Source organism: Mustelus asterias, chromosome 12, assembly GCF_964213995.1.
Source record: "Mustelus asterias chromosome 12, sMusAst1.hap1.1, whole genome shotgun sequence".
In the NCBI taxonomy this organism is placed as follows: Eukaryota; Metazoa; Chordata; class Chondrichthyes; order Carcharhiniformes; family Triakidae; genus Mustelus; species Mustelus asterias.
In genome coordinates this window covers 75,311,340-75,331,704 of record NC_135812.1, presented here as the reverse complement: position 1 = coordinate 75,331,704, position 20,365 = coordinate 75,311,340, and the positions used below count along the sequence as shown (strand labels likewise).

The window sequence follows — 20,365 nt, the reverse complement described above, 5'->3', positions numbered from 1 at the left end:
TGGTCTCACAGTATTCGTTTTTTGCCCACACCCCATCAGCCCTATTAGCGAGTTCACAAAGCGAATCCGCCCTCCTGCTGTTATTATTGACATGGTCCACTGACGGGCAACATTTCCTCTAAGCTGCATGGGTACATGGCCATTCAGCAGCCCAGGACTTGACAGGCTGTGCTCAATGAGTGGTCCCTTTAAGGTGTGCACACGGGTGATTACACTGCAGTCTTAAAGGGACCACGCAGCATAATAAAAGGCTTCGCACAGCGAAGAGAAATTGGAGGGAACACAGCAGAAAGGAAATCTATCCAGAGAGCTTTCTAATCACAGTCCAATTCAGCAATTACCTCCTGCGAAGAACCAATCGGCATGTTGTATTATGGGTTCAATTATCCCCACAATCTGTATTGAGACTGTTGTCATCATTTCAGTCATAGACCTGGAGAGAGAAAGGAGCTGACCAAGTTAACTGCAACTTAGCAGACAAATTATCCAGAAAATGTTTGCACTTTCCGAAGAACAGATCTCCAATATCTCAGTGGGTAAATGCTCCAATTGGTGTCCTGCAGAGACACATACGAGAGACCACAGCACATTGCAGGTTCAATCAATCTGCAATTTAACTGACCTCGTTTCTAGGTAATCAGAGTAAGTGCCTTGATTTTCTACCACAAGAACCACTAACTGGTTCTAAATTAGAATCATTCCAAGGATCGGCACATTTGATGGATTGAAATTCACATGTTCCTTAATATGAGACTATTATATTTACATTACAATAAATGTCATAAGGTGAAGAACTCTTACCCTTCATTGGCTGTCCAGAGTAGATTGGGCCCCAGGACAATTGCCATGTTGCCAGGTGTCATTTTGTTGGCGTCCTGATATTCTGTTAGCTTGGCTAGAAATTTGATCAAATATCTGGAGATTGACGATACATTGCATTGTGTAAATTACTGCATTTTCTTAAATAAAGGAAATCTCGACAGTTGTTTCAACAAGTTGCAACTGTTTAAACACCTTGAACATAGAAAAAACATCCCTAGGTGTCCCAGAGAGACTGATCAGAAATAAATGATGTTGCCTTGAGACAAAGAAGTAGATATTAGGAGAGATATTATGAGGATATTAGGAGGGATATTATGAGGATATTCAGAGAGACATTATGAGGATATTAAAAGGATATTAGGAAGGATATTATGAGGGATATTAGGAGGGGTATTGGGAGGGATATTATGAGAATATTAGAAGGGATATTATGAGAATATTAGGAGGGATATTAGAAAGGATATTAAGTGAATATTAGGAGGACTGACCAAAAACTTGAGTTGGAAAGGAGAATGGAAATGTGGAGAAGTGAAAATTTACCTTAAGGAATTTCAGAGCATGGACTCCGACTGGCTGAACCCAGGACTGCTAATGGTTGAGCGGAAGATGGAAGGGTCTCAGAAAAGCCAAGAGTTGGAGGATAGGAGAGTTTGTGGGTCAGGAGGAGGCAGCGATGGGTGCTGGGCAGTTTGGACAGGGTGAAAGGAGATTTCCAAGATAGAGAAGGCTGAGACCAGGAAGGAATTTAAATACAAGCATAGCCTATGGGCAACTGAGTTTTAATGAACGGAAGCTTCTGGAGGATGGAGAATGACACCGGGCAGGATAGCAGGGGAATTGTCCAGTGTGAATGTAGCATATGTATCGGGGAGATGGCTTTTGAATATGGGCTGAGGACAGATGATGCAGAGGTGGAAATAGACAAAGTTTCACCAGTTTCTCTGATTGTTACCAGATTTTGTCAAATGACGAATTAATTGAATTCACTTTTATTGCATGTTTACTGTCAGATATTGGCACAGGAGAATTTAACGGATCGAATTTGAGGTGAGAAATTCCAGTGAAAAATGGGCCCAGATTTTCCAGTCTGTGGATGCTCAAGATGGACGTACACCAGAAGATGTGCTGTGGAACCCCACAGAAGTCCCAAAGCAAGAACTCTCTGAGAATTGCAAAGAAGTCTGAGCTTCCAATGGGAACAGAGTCAGGTCAGGACAGGTTGCTTCTGCTTCTCAGGACCATCTAAAAAAGTCTCCAACTCTGGGTTAGTCAGAGACTTCAGACAGTACTGACTTACTGACCTGGATATTTATCCAGGAAATGTTATTAGAAAAATCCTTGTCTAACTCCTGGGTAACTATACAACTGAATCCCAATTACTCACACTGATCCCCCTCCCCCACCATGATCCCCATTCAACCACAACCCCTGACTCTCCCCAATCACCGACTTCACGTGCTCCCAACTCCCCTGACCTGATTACAATCTGTCCTGACCTGACGCAACTACTGCCCTACCCACCTCACCCATCTGTGACCGTACTCACCCACCTACCCACTTCACCCATCTGTGACTCTACTCACTTGCCACTCTACCCCATTGCTCAGTTAGCTCATTCACCCTACCTCCTTACCCAAATACCTCGCCTACCCTACACTCTTACCCACTTGCCTCACCCACCTTGCCCTCCTACCCACTTGCCTCACCCACCCTACACTCTTACCCACTTGCCTCACACACCCCGCCCTCTTACCTTCCTTCCATAGCAGTTTTCAAAGAAGTTTTTGGACATTTAAACTCTTCACTTACCCGAACACAGCAGCCCTAGTGCCATGAAAAGGGGGCGAGACTTCAGAGTGGAATTTCTGCACTGTTCCCGACGAGGTTTACTATACTGAGTCAGTGGTGAAAGATTCACCATCGGAAAATGGTTTGGGAAAAACGGATGAAAGCAGGTGTGTGTTATTTGTGTCCAATCAGGTTTGGCAATAGGGTTGCTGGGCCATGATGTCATCATTCCGCAATAACATGAGGTGTTAAAATAAAAACAGAACTAACTGCTGGTTCAAATCAAGAATTCCTCAGTATTGCCCATGATATTCCTCAATAGTTTCCCAAAAACGATCAATAAAGCCATGTTTTTTGTTAGCTCTGGAACAGGTTTCCAATACACTCATTCAGTAGCACAGTTTCTGGTAATCCACAGAACCCATGTAATTATTCCTTACGCTTTACCAATGCTAATGATAAAATAAGTGGAGGACAGCTGTTTAATTACATACAATTACACTATTGAAGCTGGTATTTAAGTTTACCTGAAGTTGTTATAATTTGCCTGGGGTAGTTTCTCACATGCATTCCATAAAGCTTGTAGCCGTTTGTCCTGTTCCTGAATGCTGGGAATTCCAAACAGAGAGTGATATTTATGCATTTGTACAAAGTATTTTGTTCATTATTCTGGTTTCCAGTTCAAAAATTGGAACATTTCTTAAAGCTATGGCACAAGAATGTGATTCTCAGGAAATAATGAAAATTCGATCCCAAGAACAATAATATTTTGATAGTTCATCACTTTTGCAGCCAGTGCAGGTTCGATGGGCCAAATGGCCTCCTTCTGCACTGTAGGGATTCAATGATCACTTGTCTGTGAATCAGCTATAGTTTACTTACTAACTCAACACTGATTTCCATTGCTTTGGAGCTCATTTATAGCCATATTTAAAGCCTAACTCTCTCTTTGTGTTTTTGCACATCTGTGTTTTCCTTCTATATTTAAACTGTGCCAGCTTGGGGCGGCACGGTGGCACAGTGGTTAGCACTGCTGCCTCACAGCGCCAGGGACCCGGGTTAGATTCCTAGCTTGGGTCACTGTCTGTGCGGAGTCTGCACATTCTCCCCGTGTCTGCATGGGTTTCCTCCGGGTGCTCTGGTTTCCTCCCACAATCTGAAAGATGTGCTGGTTAAGTGCATTGGCCATGATAAATTCTCCCTCAGTGTACCTGAACAGGTGCCGAAGTGTGGTGATGAGGGAAATTTCACAGTAACTTCATTGCAGTGTTAATGTAAGCCTAATTAAACTATTTTTCCTTTAATTAAAGGTTGGGGGTGAGGCGAGGGGGGTGGGGGGGGGTGCGGGGAGGCGTGGTGGTGGTTCAGCACTGGAAACAGTCCCGAGGTAAGGTCCAGCTCCAAGAACCCAGCATTGGCAAGGATAGAAAGGAACCTATTCCCAAGGCCCTCTTAAAGAAGTCATGAGAGGAAAGTCCAGACTGACCAACCTGCCAACTTTTCTTCATGTAGGAAGTGGCTAACTTCTGATAGGGACCTTTCTGTGACAACACGAACGTTACAAGGAAAAGCAGGCATCAACTTGGAGAAGAAAGCATGAAATGGGAAAGGGTCACTCAAACTCATCGTATCTGTGCCTTCCGTGGACCATGTGAAAACGTGCTCTCATGGGCTCACTCTTATGATTTAACCTCACGCAATAAAATCCTGAACACAGTTTTTATCCATCCCACTATTCAATTCTGTTTTACTGCCCTCCATGGTTAAAACTTTCCCTCTTCCGACCTCATAACCCCTGAAACTTTCATGTCCCATTCGGTATTTGATCATTTCAGATTAAACTTTTCTATACCTTCAAACAAATTCCCAACAAGATATTTATTCAGCTTCTTTTTGAATTAATTAAATACATTAGATTGAAAGTTGATTCCACCTAACTGGGCTTCTGAGGCAACAACTTCAGATTTTTGAAAATTCATTCATGGGATGTGGGCATCACTGGCTAGGCCAGCATTTATTGCCTATTCCTGAGGGCATTTAAGAGTCAGCCACATTGCTGTGGGGTTCTGGAATCACATGTAGGTCAGACCAAGTAAGGACCGGCAGATTTCCTTTTCTAAAGGACATTAATGAGCTAGATGAGTTTTTACAGCAATGATCGATGATAAAACCAGATTCTTTTATTGGAATTCAAATTTCACCATCTGTCATGGTGGGATTCGAATCCAGGTGTCCAGAGCAGTACTCCGAGTCTCTGGACTACTGGTCCAGTGAGAATACCACTGTGTTACTGCCTTCCCATATGAACATTGTCAGTACATTACACAACACATCAGGGCAACAGGCACTGTACACTAATGCTTGCTTCACGGAATTACCAGTATCAGATAATTTCCTTTATTGTCTCGTCAGCATAATCCTGGATTAGAGTAAACAGGATGGACTTTAAATCACAAATGGAGACAGCATGAAACTGAAGGAAAGGATTACAAAATACTTACTTTGATGCCTGTATCCACTCATCATACAACTCAAACGTCATCAATGGTTCTGGTAGCTCCCGAAGATACGATTTAAGAGCTCCTTATAAAGGAAGGCAATTTATTCTCATTTAGTTAATGCAGCAACGAAAGGATTACTATCAAATCTTCCATTATATCCTGGATCAAGCATTTTATTTTCTTCAATGAATGAATGAATTAATAACAGAACACTGCTACATCCTTTTAAACCAGGCTTTCAAAGTTAAAGGAAATATCCTGGGCTAGGACACTTGTGCAGAGTCTGATAAAAATTATATTCCTCTCAAAGCTTTTGTAGACAAGTAGAGTTGAGAGAAACCAACATTAAATGATTTTATATATGATTTTAAATTTTGCGCCACTGAATTTCTGTAAGGCCATAACATAACCAGTTGCATGAGATCTCTACTAATTCATAGTGGTCTTGGACAGAGCAGGTGATCAGTTCATCAATATTGCAAAAAAAAACCCCTCATAAATCCACAACTCAAACACAAATAGATATCTATAAAAGGAATGGACATTTCCCAGAGTTAGTACAAGTTTTACAAATATACCTACATTGTGATGAATTTCATACACCATGTAAATGTACCTTAAAACTCTATACACGGGCATGATCCTACCGCCCATTCACGCCACCCTCCCACTGCAGCGAAGACAGAGAATTTGGCACCCAGCCAAATCTCCATTCACTGCAGCGGGATGGGAAAATCCCGCTGGCATGAACGGTCGGAAAATTCCGGCCTATAATGCTGCCAATGAGGTCGGGAAGACTTTTGGAGGGAAGATAATGGGGTGAAGCAGAACTTGTGCCCAAGTCATGAATGCATCTCACTCCCCATCTCAAGGTGGCATTTGCATGTGGTGAGCGCAAATTATGGCACACCTATACCAGCTAGAGGGGCAGAAAGCACCAGCAATGCCAGCCCATTATTTGTAAAGCAAATAAAGGGGCCATTTTCCCTGGATGCAACTCTTCCCTGCTCCTCTTCCCCTTAGTTTTCACCTCATTGATATGACTTCATATGACTCAAGAATGCTTTTGCGCACAGAGTTGCACAGCCGAACATAAGTTAACATTATTAGGTGCTGAATTCTGTCAGGGTTTTTGGCTACGGCTGGCTCCCACTCCCTAAGGCCCTAATCAACACACCGACATTTTTCTGCCTAATGTTCCTAAAGTGAAAATGGCAGGGAATATACTATATGACATTTACCTCTAATTAGCACGGTATCGTAAGATGCTTGTTCACAGAGACACTTTTGCGGGGATTTCTAACGAGAATGAAAAGTGATGGGGATTAAATGTAACTGGGTCCTGCAAAAATCCCACTTTCCTCACTTCCTGACCCTGGCGTGATTGAATTTCATCTTTGACCTACAGGTACTAAGTTAAGCAAAGCGACCACAACCCCACTTGCTTGTTCGGGTTATTCAATTTACGGTTCGATTAACGTGTTTGCAGTTTCCACACCCACATGGGCTGACCATCAGACACCTTGGCTTCCCAGAGCACATAGAATCTGAGCCTGCAGAGGGGACTGGGAGATGACTGTTTTCACAGATTACTGAGTCAGGACAGTCACTGATTGGCAGTTCTCCATTTAGGGCCCTGGTGGTGAATACAAACTGTCTCAGACTTCAGAAAGCCAGGGTTTACACAGTTAATGCAAAAGCAAAACGCTGCAGATTCTGGAAATCTGAAATCGTAACAGAAAATGAGGGTGGCACGGTGGCACAGTGGTTAGCACTGCTGCCTCACAGCGCCAGGGACCCACATTTGATTCCAACCTTGGGTGATTGTCTGTGGAATTTGTACATTCTCCCCATGTCTGCATGGGTTTCCTCTGGGTGCTCCGGTTTCCTCCCACCGTCCAAAGATGTGCAGGTTAGTTAGATTGGCCATGATAAATTGCCTCTTGTTGTCAGGGGAATTAGCAGGGTAAATCTCGGATAGGGGCTGGGTGGGATCCCTTGGATCGGGGCTGGGTGGGATTGTTGTCGGTGCAGGCTAGATGGACTGAATGGCCTCCTTCTGGACTGTAGGAATTCTATGATTCTATGAAAATGCTGGAAATACCCATCAGGTCAGGCAGCATTGATATCTCAGGTATTTGACTCTTCATTGGTGGAATGAATGGGGCATCTACCTGATACTTTAACTCTGTCTCCACACATACTACCTGACCTACTGATTACACAATGAAAACTGTTTTACTGAAACACTGCATGAAGCAAAATAAGAGCAGTTGAGCATGATACTGAGTGGGCTGTTTGGGCGTGTGAGCCTCTAGGCAAATTGGGCTTGGTTCAATTAAAAACCAAATGTTGTTATGTGGTTGTTTTGTGTTGTATATACAAGCCACTGAAAATCAGACTGCCCTTAAACCTTCAAGATTCAAGGATACAGTTCAAAAGGGTTTTAAAATTAACATTTTTTCAAAGACAGCTGCTGGATTAGTAATATTGCATTTACAGGAAAGAAACTGCAGTAAGGATGATGAAGGTCGGTGAGAATAGACTAAAGATCGTATTGAATTTGTCTTTTCAAAAGATTTGTTACAAAGCCTAGGTAAAGTGTACATGTCGATAGCATTAAAGCATTCCTCAGAGATCTCAAACGTGCGGGTTGCAAAAACGCTCATGACATTTGCTCCTGTTTTTAAGCTCTCTTTCTCAGAGAGCCTCTTCAGAAAATAACCTGAAGCACCTGTTGTCTACAGCCATCAGTTCAGCTTTATTCACTGCAACACAATCAAAATAACTGCTGCACCAATCTTCATGTAAGATAGATGACTCATAGAGTCAGAGAGGTTTACAGCATGGAAACAGGCCCTTTCCTATCTTACTCATGTAAGATAGGAAAGGAGCCAGTCTGGCAAGCAGGGAAGCTACATATATCACCAGCAAGTTAATCTAATGCCGTTGTTGCTCTTCCCACACCTAATCCAACCAGGCAGACTTTCATCTGTTCCCATAGCTAGGTTTTTCCTGAAACAGGTCATTCGTCTGTCACCAAAGGCTTATAACCTGAGGGGCGCCACTCCACATCAAGTGCGGCTAACCAGGAGTCTCTCCCGCTCTTACTGCCAGCCACTGGCGTGTGTCAGAAGGATTTTGCGGGTTGACACACTCAATCTATTTGGGCTGGTTATGAACGCTCCTTCCTTGGCCCTCAAGTCCTCAAACGCGGAGCTTTTGGCTCAGGGATCAGAGGCAGGGCCGCTACCCACTGCGCCACAAGACATCCTTCGTAATGTTGCGGACTATTCATAAATAATGGCCACTGGGAAGCTTCGCATATTTTATTAAACAGAAACCATCCAAAATGTTTTGAAGAAATGGAACGGAAGCCTTCCATTGTGCGTGCTATATTTCAAAATCGAGTGCAGTACACTGACAAACCCAAACCTTTGAAAGAACTGCAGCATCAGTTTGCCAAATTGAGTGCAATGAAAAAAATCATTATTGGAGGAATACCAAACTTTAATCAGACTGCTTTGTACAAACTGATTTCATTCCCTCCTTTTTTATATCCTATTACTGCAGTGACAATCCAATGTAACGAGAATCAGTGTAAACGTGTGCAAGACGTAAATTGATCAGATTAGGTAACTCAAATATAATTAAGATTAAGTCAATAAAAATTGTACGAGACCCACGATATACTCAAATGTTACCAATTTCGTAACGGATATAAATCAGTCAATGAGGGGAATTTTACAATGCTACCTTTCAAAGCTACAGCAGTTCATGCTACGTACCTGCCACAGCATGAGGATCGACAGAATATTCTTGTACATCCAGCACACCGCAGTCAAGCGAAGCCTTCAGCTTTTTCAGTTTGGAGGCGGAGGCAGCTACTCTGAACAGGCCCTGGAGAACAAACTCTGATCAATACCATCGCTGAACAGAATATCCAGCTCGCTCAGTAAGAACCACAAAGGGTCACTGCCATGTTTCAGAGCGTTACCTTTGCTAATGGCTCCACCTGAAACGTTGGATTAATTGAGCTGCACTTTGACCAGCAAACGCAACATTTAACCCAAACGCAACATTTAACCCAAACCCTAAGGGCGCGATCTTACCGGCCGCTCACATTGTGCTCCCGCTGCAGCGAGGCCAGAGAATTTGGCGGCCGGCCGCATCTCCGTTCACTGCGGCAGGATGGGAAAATCCCGCCGGCGTGAACGGTGTGGTAAGATTCCGGCCTAAGAGTCGAAGTACAGCTGGGAGCTAGTATTCGGGGACTGAGCAGTCAGCTAGGCGTGTAATAAAGACAGAGAGGTGTTATGTGTTATATTTTAAAGGTTACAGAAAAAAATGTTTTAGGTGTTCAGGAGGAAGATAATTTTTATTATTCAGGGATATGGAAAAATACATCGGGCGGAATCTTCCGTTCCCACTGGCAGCGGGAATGGCGATGGGCAGGGATGCTTAATTTGGTGGGAGGCAAGAAATCTGTTTCCTGACGGCGGGATGAACAGTTGGAATTTTGTTCCCCTGACTTTCAGGGTGGGTTACAGGTGGGGGTCGTGCTTCCTCACGAACAATGATGGGAACCCCACTTGCACGCTTGCTCATTAAAAGGTCACCATGCCAGTATGAAGTTCACCCTCCCGATTAAGTTCCCCGCCAGCGAGAACTCTCCATAGAATTGTCAGCCTCTGACCTGCTCTTGGAGCCACTCTATTTATATGGCGAGTCCAGTTCAGTTTCTGGACAATGGTAACCCTCAGGATGTTGACAGTAGGGGATTCTACGATGGTATTGCCATTGAAGGCCAGGGGGTGATGGTTGGATTCTCTCTTGTTGAAGATGGCCATTGCCTGGCACTTGCGAGGCACGAATGCCACTTGTCAGCCCCAGTCTGAATGTTGTCTAGGTCTTGCTCCATTGGACAGTTATTGCTTCAGTGTTTGAAGAGTTGAAAATGGTGCCAAACATTACGCAATCATCAGCGAACATCCCTCACATCTGACCTTATGATGGAAGGAATGTCATTGATAAAGCAGCTGAAGATGGTTGGGCCCATAACACTCCACTGAGGCATTTCTGCAGTAATGTCCTGGGACTGAGATGACTGACCACTAACAACCACAATGACATCCTTTGTGACAGGTATGTCTGCAACCAGTGGGGAGTTTTCCCTGATTCCCATTGACTCCAGTTTTGCTAGGACGTCTTGATGCCATACTCGGTCAAATGCTGCCTTGGTGTCAAGGGCAGTTACACCCACCTCACCTCTTGAGTTCAGCTCTTTTGTCCATGTTTGGGCTAAAACTGTAATGAGGTCAGCAGCTGAGTGGCCCTGGCAGAATCCAAACTGAGCAGGTTATTGCTCCTTGATAACACTGTCAATAACACTTTCCAACACGGTGTTGATGATTGAGAGCAGATTGGTGGGTGATAATTGGATTTGTCCTGCTTTTTGTGTACAGGACATACCTGGGCAATTTTCCACATTGCCAAGTCGATGTCGAATTTGTAACTGTACTGGAACAGCTTGGCTAGGGGCCGCAGTTAATTCTGGAGCACAAGTCTTCAGTACTATTGCCAGAATGTTGTCAGGGCCCATTAGGGAATGTTGTCAGGGCCCATAGCCTTTGCAGCATCCAGTACCTTGAGCCCTTTCTTGATATCACGTGGAGTGAATCGAACTGGCTGAAGGCCAGCATTTGAGATGCTGGGGACCTCTGCAGGAAACTGAAATGGATCATCCACTTAGCACTTCTGGCTGAAGGCAAAAGACTTGTCTTTCACACTGATGTGCTGGGCTCCCCCATCACTGAGGAAGAGGGTATTTGTGGAGCATTCTCCTCCAGTGAGTTTTTTAATTGCCCACCATCATTCACAGCTGGATGTGGCAGGGCAGCAGAGCTTAGATCTGATCTGTAGGGTCGTTTAGCTCTGTCCAGTACCTGCTGTTTTCACTGTTTGGCTTTCAAGTGGTCCCTTGTTGTACCTTCACCTGGTTGATAATTCATTTTTAGGTATGCCTGGTACTGCTCCTGGCATACCCGCTTGCACTCTTCACTGATACCCCACTCCCTAGCTTGAAGGCAATGGTAGACTGGGAGATATGCTGGGCCATGAGGTTACAGACTGTGGTTGTATACAATTCTGCTGCTGCTGATGGTCCATAGTGTCTCATGAATGCCCCGTGGTAGTGCCAGACAAAACAATGTGAAGACGGGACTTTGTCTCCACAAGGACTGTGTGGTAGTCACAGCTACCAATACTTGATGCATCCATGAAGCATTGGTAGCAATGATTGGTGAGGATGAGGTTGTTGGTTGCCTGACCACCTGCTGCTGATCCAGGCTGGCAGTTATGTCCCTATGACTGGAATTTAAACCCAGATGGGTTTTTATGACAATAGTTTCATGGTCACTATTGCTGAAACTAATTTTTTAAACTCCAGATTCAGTAACTAAATTTAAGTTCCACCAGCTGCCGTGGTGGGATTTGAACTCCTGTCCTCAGAGCATGAGTCTGGGCCTCTGGATGATTAGTCTGTGGAATTGCATGGAGGGAGTTCCTGGTTCCCACCCAACCCGACTTTGTAGCAATTCTGCACTGGGATAGAAAGGGCCTTGGAGGGGAGGCCCACTCGTCCCTCATTAAGACTCTTATTGACCACTAAAGGGCTGTTTCCCACCCAGCCTCAATCATTAGGCTGGCGGCAGATGACACCTCAGTGGGGTAAACCTGGAAATAAAGGGAATGAGATACCGGGCGAGAAGCGGGGGGTGGGGGCTTTGGAGGTACCGCCATCAGAGGCCAGACCTCCCTCTTCATTCCTTCCCACCCCTCCCAGCTTAACCCTCGAGGCCCCGGTTGCTCCCCCAGCGAACCCCCAAGCCTCCCCTACTCTCCCCGACCAGAACCCTGACACCTCCCCCTTTTCTCCAGTTCCCTGAGCTTCGGCTCAGGAAGCATCTTGCAATGCCTCTTCCAGCCACTTCAGCGCTGTTCCTGGAGGGACTGGAGAGCCACTGGCCAATTGAAATGGCCGGCAGATCTCCAAGGTGGGACTGCCTCCCGAGTGAGGGGTGCAAGTCTTGCCAATGCTTGTCAGAGCATAAAATGGTAGCAAGGCTCTTGGAATCAGTGGGAATGTGCCAGCCCCCTCCCCCACCCCCCCGAATTTTCAGATGGAGGGGATCCATCCTAAAAATTCCAGTAATGGAAATCCAGAAGTTGCTATCAGTGATTCTACACTTGTCCAGAGGGGGTGCTGTTGAGGCAGCATCAGATGTAATCAATGGGGAATTTTCCACATAAACTGTTGAACCCTTGAAAAAGTTAACCCTGGCTGAATGGGATATAATTGGGTTTTTTAAACAGTATATTACCTTCATAACTAACATCCTCATCCACACTGAAAAGCTAATTTTACATTTGTGAAATGACAAATGTTTCCATGATAAAAAGTCCACATTTAAAAAAAAGATTAGCTTTATTTTGGTTTCTACCTTAATCAAATCATAATCATTTATTTCAATATGTGAAAATTGAAATTTAACTTTATAGTTAGTGAAGACGGGAATGGGTTAATGAACTCTCCTCCGCTTATGTAAGCGAGATGACTACATAGAATGGTACCTATTTTATCTGTGGAAGCAATGCCTATCCGTGGCTTCCATGGAATTGGGCAGGATCGTGTTATTTGGCATATGTGGTGCCTTATATTCACCTTTACACTGACTTGCGGGACCACCCCGAGATACACCTGCTTAGGGTTAAGCGAGCCATTAGTGAGACAGAACGGTTCTTTATGATAGCCTACCCGCTTTATGGGACGGCAAAGGCAGCACAGGAACTTATACGGATGGCCTCAACCCTAGAGAAAGTTGCAAATGAGACTAAGGATGGGTTCGAGGAGGTGAGCACGGCCGTCTCTGAAATATCAGCAGAGGTCGTAGCTATTCGGACTGTGGCATTACAGAACCGATTGGCACTCGATTACGTGCTAGCCTCCCAAGGAGGAACATGTGCCATAGTCGGCTCCGATTGCTGTACGTATATTCCCGATGCTTCGGAGAATATAACTCGCTTGGCAGATCATATTAAACGCATGGCGAAAACAATACGGGATGAGGGGAACCAATATCACAATTATAACCTTCCGGGATGGCTGGGGCAATGGTTTGGGTCGTGGGGTGCATACCTGATGCGTGGATTGATTGTATTAATTGTAATTATAATTACTTGCTGTGTTTGTGTGACATTATTGAACGCCTGTTGCAAGACAGTAACAGCGCGGATTATGCCGGGTACAAGTGTACAGGCAGAGGGGGCAGACCTCGCGACAAAGGAGCTAGGCCCATTCGCCGATAACATGTGGTTCTGAATTGGTCATGGGGCCATGTGTGGACCACCTGACACCTGACCAAAAGGGGGGAGTGAAGACGGGAATGGGTTAATGGACTCTAATAGTCAAAGTGTCAAAGTGAACTCTGTGATATTTAGAGATTGTGTGAGAAATACTGTAGAATTCATGTTTACGCTAGGGTGTTTTCATGCTCATGTATCCAAGAACAGATAAGAGCAGCAGCTGTTGTATGTTTTTCTCAGCTAATCTGTTCATGAATGTGGCTAACCCGCCATTTTGTATTCTTTAATATTATGTACTGTGGTGTAACAGTAGAAGCCTTCTGTGATCGTATGATACATTCATATATATTCATCATAACCTGTACCGATATACATTATACAAGTACCTACGAACGTATATAAATTGTTGTATGCCAGTTAACTTGTTTGTGCGAGACTGTAACCTTGTACGTTAGTAAGATACCCCACCTATATTCACAGACAACAACAGTCACGGCCTTGGGACAACCGTGAAGAAACCGCCAAGGCAGCAAGGTTCACACGATGGAAGACAAGCCACAGCCTGGGAACCAGTGAGGCCTGGGAAACTGCGGACGTGACAGGGGGGGTATAAATATATGTTTTCAACCTGTATTTGCTGAGGAGACTGAGGCCGTGTTAGGCATCGGACGGTCTCCCACAATTGTGAAAATAAACCACTGTAGTTTGACCAACGAATAGACTCAGAGGTATTTTTACCTACAACAGTTAGTTAAGTAGGAATACTTCAACAAGTTTACTAACATCACTGCCACATCCCCTAGACTTGGTGACAGATTTCAACTGACATTAAGAAAGAAGCCCACTGCATACAGATTGCTAGATATTTGTGGGCAGCTTTTTTTTACAGTTGGTGGCACAGTGGTTAGCACTGCTGCCTCACAGCGCCAGGGACCCAGGTTCAATTCTGGCCTCGGGTCACTGTCTGTGAGGAGTTTGCACATTCTCCCTGTGTCTGCGGTGGGTTTCCTCCGGGTGCTCCGGTTTCCTCCCACAGTCCAAAGATGTGCGGGTTAGGTGGATTGGCCGTGCTAAATTGCCCCTTGGTGATACAATATGTGCAAGTTAAGGGCAAATACATGGGGCTATGGGCTTAGGGCCTGGATAAGATGCTCTGTTGGAGAGTCAGTGCTGACATGATGGGCCGAATGGCTTCCTTCTGCGCTGTTGGGATTCTATGATTAACCACTGACTGCAAAATCCCGTTCCGTATGGCTGTGCTCACAAATTACTGGCATTCACTCCAATCAGACAAGATTAGTTTTCTTGCGACAAGTTTCTTTCATACGATAGGAAGTGTTTAAATACCGTCGCCGCTGAAGTTTTATTTTCAAACCTTAAAATCCTTTGAGATGGGAAACGTGTTATAGAAAATGGGTCGACTGGGAATAAAATATGTTGTTGTTCAAAAAAGCGCTCACCACATGATGGCAGCAACCCGGCAACAGAAATGAAGCGGAGACGCAGACAGAGGTTGAGCTGAAGTGTGAACGAAAGGGAAAGATTACCTCTTCCTGCATGCCGCACTCCAGCAACATCGTCACACAGGCTTCGATAGGAAAGGCAATCTCTCTTCCACTTATCGCCAGGTGCTCCCCCAGTGGTTTGCCAAACGAAGGTTTTTCTATCCAAGCCTCTTTAGCAGGAAATAAAAATGGAAATATTTTCAACCATTATCAAATGTTTCCATGATACATCCTAATGAACGACTGTAAATAGATGGGGCACACTGCTCCGTCAACATCTCCCATCGAGGATTTTAAATTCAATGTTGATTCTATTGGGACTCTGATCTACCACATTTTTGAAAAAAAAGTAAACTTTAGCTCAGCAACATTTATTTTGGTTCATTTCGCTCCTTTTTTTTCTCTTCCCAAGAACGGTCATGCTTATCAAATCAAAAAGCCTGTGGCGTATTACCACAGAAATAAAAAGACAGCTGAATTGATTTAAAATGGATGAATGATTATGTCAAAGTGATTGCATTTCTGTCTTCCTCTTTATTCTTTGAGGAATTTTTTCTTCCCCTTCACCTCTTTCTTAAATGTATTTTTTCCAGGCACAGTGGTTAGCACTGCTGCCTCACAGCGCTAGAGACCCCGCTTCGATTCCCGGCTTGGGTCACTGTCTGTGTGGAGTTTGCATGTTCTCCCCGTATCTGCGTGGGTTTCATCCAGTTTCCTCCCACAGTCCCACAGATGTGCGGGTTAGGTGCATTAGCCATGCTAAATTAACCCTAGTGTCAGGGGGACTAGCTAGGGTAAATGCATGGGGTTATGGGGATAGGGCCTGGGCGGGATTGTGCAGGCTTGATGGGCCGAATAGCCTCCTTCTGCACTGTAGGATTCTATGATTCTATGAAAGGATCTCCCGGTTCAACGGCAGATCAGGGCACCCTGTGAAATGATGCTCGAGCGCTCCGAAGCCGGCTTCACCAGCATGTGTAGGCTCCGCACCCCATCCCCCGCCCCAACAAAGCTCTCCGCTGTCAAAACAATCGACAGAGTGCTGGAGGATTGCAGTGCTGAGCTTGCTGAAAAGACCGGTGCGGAGGACTCCTGTATTCCTGCCATTATGACACTTAGAATCTTTTGGGGAAAATTCCGCTCACTCTTTAAGCTGAGACAGTTGGAGGGGGGGGGGGAAGTTTCCCATCCCGTCCGCCACGGGAATTGTAGCAGGCGGTGGGGGGTGGGGATGGGGGTGGACCATGCGAAGGTCTGTTGTCCTCAGATGGGATTTTCCGGTTTTGAGGCGAGCGTGGCCGGAAAATCCCACCCAGTGAGTAGCACCAGGTTCTTTGACCCGTGCAGCTTTTTATTTTCAATATTCACCAAGCGCGCAACTCAAGCAGCAGTTGCTGAGTATTGGTGGCCTTCGAGTGGAGGGTTGCTCAGGCCAATGACTGCGTTGTGTAGTTGTGTACAGCCTTAACATGCCGAGCCCACCCTGGTGGAGTTTGCTCTGCCTCGATCAAGTGAAATCGGGTCCCATTGGGAAAAGTCTAGAATGGTGAAGCTACATGCAGTAAAGTTAGAATGACACATGGAAAAGTGCAGTCCAGCGTTTGACACGGTAATTACAATCTCTATGTAATGCCACACATCTATTAAAGCGACAATCTACTCGTTTTAAGTTCAGGTCAGGTCATAAATGAACTTTAAGAATCTGCACAAGCACCTTTTAATAAATTCTAATTAAGTTGAAATGACACCTTTGTTGTTCAGTAACCTTGGGAACTGAAATCCTTCAACTCCATGATCGGTATCTGCTAAAATAATATCCAGTCAATTCATAGAATCATTGAATCTCTACAGTGCAGAATGAGGCCATTCGACCCATCGAGCCTGCACCAACAATCCCACCCAGGCCCTATCCCTGTAAACCCACATATTTACCCTGCTAATCGCCCTGACACTAAGGGGCAATTTAGCACGGCCAATCAACCTAACCCACATATCTTTGGATTGTGGGAGGAAACCGGATCAAAACCACGCAGACACAGGGAGAACATGCAAACTCCACACAGATGGTGACCCGAGGCTGGAATTGAACCCAGGTCCCTGGCGCTGTGAGGCAGCAGTGTCACCGTGCCGCCCCGCCACCCCTTAGTTCAACTATCTAATAGAAATTATTATATTAGATATTCTAATTAATTCAACTATTAGTATTTGCTAAAATAACATCCAATCAATTCAAACTACATTAGAGAAATCTTGCTTGGGAAAAAGTAAGAATAATGCTGCAAAAAAGATCATTCTGTTTTGAATGATTTAATGTGCTGGAAAGCCTCGAGTTTATGAACAGTAACTTTCCTTGTAGTAATGTATTCAACATGCCTATTGCAGACTCCGCCACAGTTAGCATTTTCATTTGTTAAAATATAATAACTGCAGGAAATATTACAGTAATTCATTTACAAGTTTGTTATGTGACTAAGTAAACACTACAACTGGGGGGGAGAAAAGTGAGCACAAAGCTATGACAAAAATAGAACTCTCTTTGCCAACTTAATTTCCTCATTTTGGGCTTTCGAGGCTTTCCAGATCTCTCTCCCCAACGAAAATACAGAACGACATTTATATTGATGCTGAGTCAAATGTTTACACAAGGACACAAAGATCCCCTTATCGAAGGAAAGATATACTGGCATTGGAGGCAGTCCAGAGAAGGTTCACTAGGTTGATCCCAGGTATGGAGAGATTCTCTTACGAGATAGGTTGAGTAGGTTGGGCCTGTACGCATTCGGGTTTAGAAGAATGAGAGGTGACCTTATTGAGACATACAGGATTTTCAGGGGGCTTGACAGGATAGATTCTGACAGGTTGTTTGCCCTTGTGGGAGAGTCTAGGACCAGAGGGCATAATCGCAGAGGAAGGGGTCGTGCATTTCAGACAGAGAAGAGGAAGAATTTTTTCTTTCCGAGTGTAGTGAATCTGTGGAATTCTTTACCTCAAAGGGCTGTAGAGTCTGGGTCGTTAAGTATGTTCAAGGCTGAGATAGATTTTTAATCAGTAAGGAAATCAAGGGTTATGGCGAAAAGGCGGGAAACTGGTGTTGCGGATTATCACATCAGAACAATCATGATCTCATTGAATGGGGGAGTGACTCAATGGGCCGAATGGCCTACTTCTGTTCCAACGTCTTATGGGTTAGATAACACTGCAGTACTATGAGCAGTTCTGGGCACCACATTTTAGGGAGGATATATTGACCCTGTGGAAAGTGCAGGCCAGAACGATACCTGCACTCCAAAGATTAAGCTACAGGTTAAACTAAAAGTTAAGGAAAGATGAACCAAACTAAAGTTGCATTCCCTGGAATTTAGAAGGTTAAAGGATGACTTGGTCAAAACTTTCAAACTACAAAGGGGCATAAACGGGGTCAATTGGGAAAAGTAATCATGTACGCTGGGCAATCTCGGACAGTCAAACAATTACAAGCCGGTGTTTCAGCAGTGAAATTAGGAAATATTTCTTTGCACACAGGGTGGGAAAAGGTTGGAGGTCTCTTCAGCAAACAGTAGTTGATGTTCAATCAATTGATAATTCAGAAACTGAGAACGATAGTTTTACATTAGCCAAAGGCATGGCGAGATATGGGGCAGAGGCACATATATGAAGTTAGGTCACAGATCAGCCATGATCTTACTCAATGGTGAAACATGTTCAAGTGGCTAAATAGCCGCTGCAAATTCCTATGTAATGTTGCAAACAGAAAGGGCATTTACCAGCTCGATGGAAACAAACAGTCTGTTAAAGCTCACAGCAAAAAAAATACCAAGGGCAGGATTTTATACTCTCTTATCGGCAGCTTTGTAGGCTGTGGGGGAGGGGGCTGGTAAAATTCCCCAGATGGTCTAAGTGCCATCCTCGGGCCCACTCTGTTCTATCCACAATATTACAGATGGACAAGGAAGCGTCAGCTGGCCAACCCATATTTGTCCAGAGGCCCTTAAGTGGGTAATTAATGACTACCCAAGCATTGTTATATGCCCTATCTCAAATTTCAGGCAGGTGGAGGGGGGGTTTCAGGAGCAGAAAGGAAGACCAGAAATTTACCCCGCCCTGATCTTGAGTGGGAATGCAGGAAGGGTGCTTCCTTCAATGGCCTCCTTTTTACATTGGGTGAATCCCCCCTCCACTCAACAAGGTCTGCTCCACCTGCTCCCCCCTTCCCCTTTCCTCCCCTTCCCCCCACATGGTTGCTTCCTCTCCCATGACCTCTCCTTCGAGGCTCTTACTCATCTCTCCCCACTGCACCATGAGACATGATCCTGGGCTCTGGGACTTGGAATCTGGGGACTGCATGTAATCTCACTCTTGGCCACCATAAGAAGCCGCCTCTCCCGCCAATTAACACTTTGTGGATGGTTAAATGGCTGCAGGGCAGCCAGTATCGGCGGGGATGCTTCCCCACTGACTCAGGGTGGGTTTCCCACCCTGCCACCCAAAACATCCTGCCCCAAGACATCACTCCAGGCTCTCCTCTCAATTCCAGGAATTGCTTTCTCCGTTTCAGCAGTCGATTTTAGCATTTATTGTAGCCCCTTGCTTACATGGTAACAGAACCCATCAATATGAATCTTCAGGAGCTTTCAGTCTTAGCGAAACAACTAATAAGTTCACCCATTTCAATCAGTTATGACCCCCAGTTGTGTATTTTCTCACCTCCTGTTATAACTCCATACTCTCAATAGAACTGAAAGTTTGACCAGAGTCAGAGTTCTGCTTCCACTACTGTCTCAAAGATAATCTACATAAATCTGAGAATTTAAATTCACAGTCCAGAAAAGCAGGAGCACCTTAAAATGTTCTTACCTTGATGTGCTTTAATTTGAGGCAGTATACTCTGTAAAAGCACTAATGACTTCCTGTGATATTCTGCTTGCACTTCTATTAACTGGGGGAAGGGAAAAAAAACATGATTTACAGTCAATAAAAAGACAGAAGGTAATGAAACATCCCCAAGTTTGAGTTCACTGAACTTTGCGATCACTGGGAAACCAAAATCTGAAGTTGAGAGGAATGAATTGGCTCAGAAACGTCAACGAGTTGGAAAGGGTTTACCTGCCCTTCCAGACTGCCTCAACACGAGAGGTGCCCTTTCCGTCCAGCACCCCTCACCACCTCTGTCGGAAATGTCGAGATGTCAGCCCCCTGATTGGGCCAGCGGCTTTGAGAGGCGGGCTGCTGCCGCTTAATTGGACAGCGCTCCCACCAGCAGCCTCTTAATTGGCTGTCACCAGTAAAGTTGCCCCGGTGGACTCACACACGCGAGGCAGTGAATCCTCTTACCAGCGAATAACATTCAGTCCCTGGAGGTCTTACGGCACAGAAGGAGGCCATTTG

At 44.9% G+C, this 20,365-nt stretch overlaps 1 protein-coding gene across 3 annotated transcripts in view; it reads right to left on the bottom strand.

Annotated features, from left to right (window-relative positions):
* Positions 1-20,365, bottom strand: part of LOC144501580 (rho GTPase-activating protein 44-like) — a 345,975-nt gene that overhangs the window by 44,120 nt on the left and 281,490 nt on the right. For all 3 annotated transcript variants that reach the window (XM_078225440.1, XM_078225439.1, XM_078225441.1), the window contains exons 9-15: positions 19,835-19,916; positions 15,023-15,150; positions 8,900-9,011; positions 5,112-5,193; positions 3,138-3,218; positions 802-915; positions 342-433 (exon numbers count right to left, since the gene is read on the bottom strand). In XM_078225440.1, the coding sequence (XP_078081566.1) occupies positions 342-433; positions 802-915; positions 3,138-3,218; positions 5,112-5,193; positions 8,900-9,011; positions 15,023-15,150; positions 19,835-19,916 (691 nt within the window). The remainder of the gene's footprint in view (positions 1-341; positions 434-801; positions 916-3,137; positions 3,219-5,111; positions 5,194-8,899; positions 9,012-15,022; positions 15,151-19,834; positions 19,917-20,365) is intronic.